This window comes from Mercurialis annua, linkage group LG1-X (assembly GCF_937616625.2).
Source record: "Mercurialis annua linkage group LG1-X, ddMerAnnu1.2, whole genome shotgun sequence".
NCBI classification, from domain to species: domain Eukaryota; kingdom Viridiplantae; phylum Streptophyta; class Magnoliopsida; order Malpighiales; family Euphorbiaceae; genus Mercurialis; species Mercurialis annua.
Genome location: NC_065570.1, coordinates 53,000,056 through 53,007,301, shown reverse-complemented (window position 1 = coordinate 53,007,301; position 7,246 = coordinate 53,000,056). Strand labels below are relative to the sequence as shown.

The window sequence follows — 7,246 nt, the reverse complement described above, 5'->3', positions numbered from 1 at the left end:
TAAAAACTTAAAAGTTAATGTCAAATATGATAATTTAAATTCGTATTAAATTTGTTAAAAGCGTTAGAATTTATAACTTTTAAAGTAGTTAAGCTAAAAAAATCCTAACCGCCTATATTTTGTTTATTATTTCTTCTTCGATCGCCGTCAAATGTTTAATTTTGTCGTTGGCAGTAGCCATCTCTTTTTCTACATTGCTTTAATTCATAAAATTTAATAAATAGTCAACTCTTTTCTATTTTTATTTTTAAGGGATCAAAATTTATCGACGAAGCGCATATCAAATTTTAATTTATCAGTAATAAAGAATCGAATATAGATTGAAAACCTTTTAACAATAAAAATAGAATCGTTGTTTATTTCCCTTTCTATGTGAAGGTTTGCTATCCTTTCTTATGAAAGGTTTGTTGTTGTTTTTTTAAATTATTTGTCGGATGATGGTTGAATCAGATATTATGCTGTAGTTTTTGATATCATAAATCAGTTAGCGGACATTAAATAAATTTGATCGAGGACTTCATTTAATTGGTTCGATTTAATAAAATTTGATGAATTAAAAAAATAGTTAAGCTTAATAAAATGATAGTCAATTATGTTAGAGTGTTATTGTGGGCCTAGCCTGAATAAGAGATTTTTAGACAAATACCTATAAAACACATATTTATTCTCAAAAATACCTTTTGACCAAAATTAGCTAAAATTTACGGATTGACCAAATTTTTTTATAAAAATACCTTTTTCATTTGCAAAAATACGATTCAGTTTACTAATGGTTTACTAACGGTTTACTAAACATATGTTTTATGTAAGTTCACTAACAGTTTACTAATGGTCTACTATCGGTTTACTTAAAAATCAAATTACTATTTTTTATTTTTAAATTATAAAATGTTAAAATAAATTATTACTTAATCTAATAAAATTATTGGTGTGCCAGTAGTAAACCATTAGTTAACCAACAACAAAACCATTACAAAATACACAAATAAAACAAAAGTTTACATAAAAATTCAATAGCATCATCAAAAAACAATTATAAATAACCAACATTTAACTTAAAGTTTTCTAACAGTACTATTAAATTTAAAATTATTAGTTTACTATTAGTAAACCATTGGTAATAATTATTAAATTATTAAAGTTTTCTAACAGTATTATTAAATTTAAAATTATTAGTTTTCTTAAAAGTTGGAAATAATATTTTGAAAATTAACTATAAATTTATCGACAGTTTACCCACGGTACTAACGGTGTACTATCACAAAATTTATAATAATTTCTTAAAAGATGGAAATTAACTATAAATTTATCGACGGTTTACTCACGGTTAACTAACGGTGTACTAAGAATAAATTTATTAATTTTTTTTAAAAGTGCAGTATGTTTAAAATACACAATTCAAGTTTACCAACAATTTATTAACCATATAATCATAAATAAAAATTATTACAAGTTTTCAACGGTTAACTTAACGTTTACTAACAGTGTATTACAAACAAAATTATTGGTGTACCATTAGTAAACCACTGGTTAACCAACAAATGGAAAAATTTACAATTATTTAGTTTACTATCTATTTAATATCGGTTATTATCAATATAATGAAGGTATACTTAAAACAAAACTCCAAATATAGGATTAAAATTGAATCAAAAGACTCTTATCAGTCTAATAAAATTATATCACAACCATTATTTTCAAAATCAGTTTCATTTAACTTCATAATTCTTTATAATCCAAAACTATTCGAAATAGATTTATTAATTGAACCAAAAATAGTCAATATATAGTAAAATAAACGTTATAGATCAAAAACTAAAAACACCAGCAACTTGCTAAACAAATGAAAATAAATTTACTATTAAACCTATGGTAAATAATTAACTAATTCTATGTGATGAATGAATTATAGGTGGCATTGCATAGTTGTGGAGATATTCAATTCCTCTTGCACCATCTAGTGCAATTTCAATCATCATTCTCCATAAATTTAAAATGATGCTCTTGTTTTTGTGCAAGTGATCATGGAGTGACACATTGCTTATGAACTCATAAACCAAAAGCCTCCCATCATTCCCTCATGAATATAACCCCAAGACATAGCCGTCCACGAGACAACATTTCTCTCGGATATTTTGTCAAACACACTGCGCGCTTCATTTATCGTCCCATTCTTAATATACCCTTGAAGAAACTGTATTTTTGTCGGGCATTTCATCGAACAAGTTCTGGGCCTCTTGAGAAAGCTTGTTCTGAAAATAGCCAACAACAATTGCATTCATTGAAAGATGGTTTTATAAGGCAATCCATTGAATATCTTGCAACCTCTACTTAATTTGACCGACATGAGCAAAATGAGAAAACTGAGAAGTGGATGAAGTTGCATAGAAACTAACACATTAGGTTTTTCGGATGAGCAAAATGAGAAAAGTGAGAAGTGGATGAAGTTGCATAGGAACACTAGTTAATCACTCTTTTGGAAAATGCCTGTGAAGAATGTCGTCTTCCTCGTATTTGTCGGTATAAGAAATTGTATAGGTCAAAGAAATAGGAAAAATAGAGGAATCATATTATTATATGAAAAAATCGTAAAAAGGCAAAAAAAAAAAGATGAAAGTTCAGCTTTGATAACTTTCCGTCGTAGTTATGCGACAGTCGACTCCGGACTGTGAAACTGGGAATATTTTGCTGTTTCACCGTGCTGGGTCTAAATTCTTCAATGGTTAAGGCGTCTTTAAGTGCATCGAGAGGTTGTGAATTCGAATCACGTCTCGGTAACTAACAATTAACATAAGACTCTAAACCACCTTTGATAAAAAAAAATTATGTTAAGAGTTTTTATAGTAGTCAAAAGTATAATAACTTTTTGAGATAATAGAGAAAAGTAACGATGGAAGGGCCTTTTTGTTAGGCAAAAAGGTGACAATGCAAAGACAATTCCAGCAAAATAACACTTTGACACGATTTTGGATCACCATCTCCCATAAGTGATTCATGTGCTTGACGAAATAGTAATAAATATAATTCATAATTATGAAATAAATTCGATTTTTAAATTGTAATCAATAAACTTATTTTTTTTTTTCAACCTATATAATAGTTAACATATGTTTTTGTCTTAGGTTTGATATCTTAAAAATATCAATATTTTATGGATCAATTCTAACTAGCATTTAGCATAATTTCATACTTTTTGTGTCAATTATATCTTTTTTTAAAAAATTAAATTTTACCACATGTCAGTCATGTTAATGTTGACTCAACATATTGACAAGTCATCTAAAAATCTAACTGAATCATCTGTGATCCTTAATTAGAAAATAAATTCAATAACCGATTTTTAAATGACTAATAATTCATTTTAATTTTTAGGTAACATGTTAGCATTTGTAATTAAAGTATGGTATTGTTCTAGATTTTTAGGTAACATTTTAGATTTTTAAATGACCAATAATTCATTTCGATTCTAGATTTTCTTCTCATTTTTCGAGAAGGAAAATTCATTCTCTTCAGACACTTCAGATTGATATCGTTCCTATTATTTCTAGGAGAGTGACTTGGCATAGATGGTTGACTCTCTCTGATCGCCTCAAGATAAATATTGGCGGATCCTTTATGCTTGGTCGAGGTGCGGTAGGTGGTGTTATTAGAGATAGTGGTGGTACATGTATTAGTTATTTTGCAGATATTGTGTGTGTTAGCTCCAATCTTGATGCAGAGTTACAGACTCTTTTGCAGTGTTTGACAAGTTTTTTAGAATTTTGGTCAGATGTTACTCAGGTGGAGTCTGATTCTAAAATTTTGGTAGAAGTTCAGGGGTCAAACTATGTATTCAGCAAATGCACAATTATTGCCCTTTGAATCATTGACAGAAGTTTGCCTCATATCTCTTCATTGATGGACTCAAGGATCTTCACTCATATTTTAAGAGAGCCGAATATGACGGCAGATGCACTCTCCAAGATTGACCACCCATTACCTGTTATTACTACTTTTGATGTAGCTGATTTATTATCTTCTTTTATTTGACAGGACAAACATGGTTATATGTTTCCTAAAATTAGTTGAGTGGACAATGTCCCATTCATTTTTATAATTTTTCTTTTTTGTTTATGGATCGAGAGGATTTTTTTATTTCTTATTTGTATCTCTTGGCTTATGTAACCACGGCTTCCATCCGCCATAAACGAAGCTATTAATAAATTGCATGGCGCTCCCACGATTCAAAAAAACAAACAAACACCACATATCATATATTTAATGGATAATTCATAATCCTATAAATGATAAATATCTATTTTGATTCAGAACCCGATAAATTTGGGTCGAATTCCCTAACTCTATTCGAGCCGAAAACCGGCCAAAAAACCGTTAATATAGCTGAAGAATCTGTTGCATTCCCTCCAAAAGAAAGATAACAACTAAAACAGAATGGGGCAGCTTCGTCTTCAGTTGCAATCAATGTTATCAGCAAAAGTGAAACCTAATAGTTACTTAAACGCACCATGCATACCCATGGCTTCTCATAATATTCTCTTCTTAAACTCTTTATCAGTTTCTCCTCGTATCTCCGTTTATCCTAAACTTAACTTCACCCCCAGCTCTGCTTCTTTTCCGGCAGTACGATCACGCTTCGTCTGCAAGATGAATGGCTCAGGTGAATTTTTTCTCCGATATTTACATCCCCAATTCGATTTTTGGAAAAAAATCGTATGGGCTGCTCATTTTTCACCGAGAGAGAGAATTTTTCTTCTCTTGGGAATTTACACAAACACCTGGCGCATGTGTTGCTTATGTATGGTCAGATAATAAGTTGGTCAATCTCACCTGTTTCAATTCTATAATTTTGAGTATAATTCTTCCCAGAGAAGTATTTGTCGCAATTCTAGCAATTCACAAAATGTTTAATATGACTGGGGAGTATATATTAGAAAATGCAAGTGAATTCTAGTTAATTAATTCTTATGTTTGAAAAAGCTTACTTAAAGTTGGTAACCATTTGCAGAAGTCTATGTTTTTGCAAGAATTCAGTTGAATAGTTGTACTTTTGCAAATGTTTATTTGAAATGTAAGAAAAGTGGTGTTTAAGCAAGTATTGTCATTTCTATGCTAGATATGATAGGGCAACTTGAACTTGATAAGCCAGAAAAAGGTCGAAGGAAACAAGAGAAGCGTGCAAATGGCATATTTTGGATTATACTTCTTAATCTTGGAATGTATGTTGCCGATCACTTGTTTCAGGTACTTTACTTCTAAATCTTGCTTTCATTCATTTACATATCTTGCTGATCCAACTTAAATAAAAATTGTTGCTTCACAAAAACAACTACAGAACCCCTGAAGTCATGAAACGAATTACATTAATTGAGGGCTTGTTCTCTGTTGTCAAAGCTGTGTATCATTTATCTGCCAGTCGTTCCATAAGTTCCCATTGTTGTTCTTGAATTATATTTGTTTTGAGGTAATCAATCTGTTAATAGATTTTTCTGGTTCCGTTTTTCGTAAAGGTCCGTGGCATCAAGTCTCTCTACTTGTATCACAATTTGCCTGCTTGGTATCAATTTGTCACAGCCACATTCTGCCATGCTAGCTGGTAAGGTCTTCATGCTTTCTAAGGGTTGCATTTAAGCAAACTTGTGGAATTCTGACAGTGAGCACAAAACATGACAGAAAATCATGTGGAAGTAGCTATCTTTTTCCTAACCATAGCTTGTATTTTCTTCAGGCACCATCTTTCAAGCAACCTTTTTTTCTTGTACATTTTTGGTGAGGATCATTATTATTATTATTGTTATTTTCAATTAGAGCATGTCTGTTGACAAGAATGCCATCTGAATCACATAAATGAAGATTATTTGCACCATTCTTCACCAACAGGGAAACTTGTGGAAGAAGAGGAAGGGAATTTTGCATTGTGGCTTTCATATATTCTAACCGGTGTTGGAGCAAACCTTGTTTCATGGTTAGTTTTACCAAGGAATGCAGTTTCTGTCGGAGCTTCTGGAGCTGTTTTCGGATTATTTGCAATTAGTGTCCTTGTGAAGGTACCTAAAGCTTTGAATTTCACAGATCTTTCACATGGAATTAATTTGTATCTGATCTTTTACTCCTTCTTTACATTTTTAGATAACATGGGACTGGAGAAAGATCCTTGAAGTGCTTATATTGGGTCAATTTGTTATAGAGAAGGTGAGCACCCCCAAGGTTCTCATACGATATAATCTCAGATGTCATGCTAGGGGTGTGCAAGCCAACAAATCTGGTTCTGTTGGAAATTTAAAAAAAAATCATTTTTCAATTTGGTTCGGTTTTTTATGAGTAAAGAAAGTATATTTGACTTTTGATACAGCCCAAACCGAAAACCAAACTGAAACAAAAATCAAATTCAAACTGATTCAAAAGTTTAATTTTTTTTTTAAAATAGTTCAGTTTGATTTAAAGAGAATAGAATTTAGTTTGGTTTGAACCGAATGCACACCCCTACATACATCCGTTTACGTCCATCCTGACTTCAAAATGTTTGTTCTTATGTTTGATTGATGGATTTAATTTATATTGCACGGAAATTTCTTGAGTCATACATTTACTTCTAAAACCCTGTAACTCTATTTTAATAAAAAAAAAGACTGGTTGTTTCCCATTCTGATTTTTTTTTATTTCAGCATTTTTGTTACATGCTACATAGATTTAAATTAATCATCATATTTATTTCTTGGGTTTGTATATAAAATGGTTCAACTCATCTCTAAAGGCTGGTATTGAGCACTACAGGTAATGGAGGCAGCCCAAGCTTCAGCGGCATTGTCAGGCTCATTTCGAGGAGGCTATGCTATGCAGGGTGTGAATCACATTGCTCATCTATCCGGTGCTCTTATCGGTGTGGTTCTGGTCTGGCTTGTTAGCAGGATTCCTTCTCTTCCAGAGGAACATACATCAAAATCAGGCAAAACACTGTAAAATATATTGTTTCTTGTGTAAATACATCACAGGATTCTTTTACATAAGTACTTATGATGATTCACATTTGTTGGAAATATATGATTTTTTACAAAGAATTCGCTATGAATGTATTCGTTGTTATACAGTCATCAATAATCTGATTGTACCTGCAAAACCGTAAAAATGAGAGGTGTCCAGATTTTCGCATGGAGAATCACTCTGATGCTTAAGTCGTATATGATGTAATATGTGAAGAATACATATTAAAAGTAACATGAACAATACCTTATTTTTATCTGTTGTGTTA

The 7,246-nt window shown here is 31.2% G+C and overlaps 1 protein-coding gene across 1 annotated transcript; it reads left to right on the top strand.

The window, feature by feature from the left end:
- Positions 1 to 4,315: 4,315 nt before the first annotated feature.
- LOC126677050 (rhomboid-like protein 11, chloroplastic) lies at positions 4,316 to 7,080 on the top strand. Its single transcript, XM_050371487.2, has 7 exons — positions 4,316 to 4,657; positions 5,114 to 5,241; positions 5,508 to 5,593; positions 5,726 to 5,766; positions 5,878 to 6,044; positions 6,127 to 6,189; positions 6,772 to 7,080. Exons 1-7 carry the CDS (start codon positions 4,432 to 4,434, stop codon positions 6,955 to 6,957), a joined length of 897 nt encoding a protein of 298 aa, XP_050227444.1. The 5' UTR covers positions 4,316 to 4,431; the 3' UTR covers positions 6,958 to 7,080.
- Positions 7,081 to 7,246: the final 166 nt, after the last annotated feature.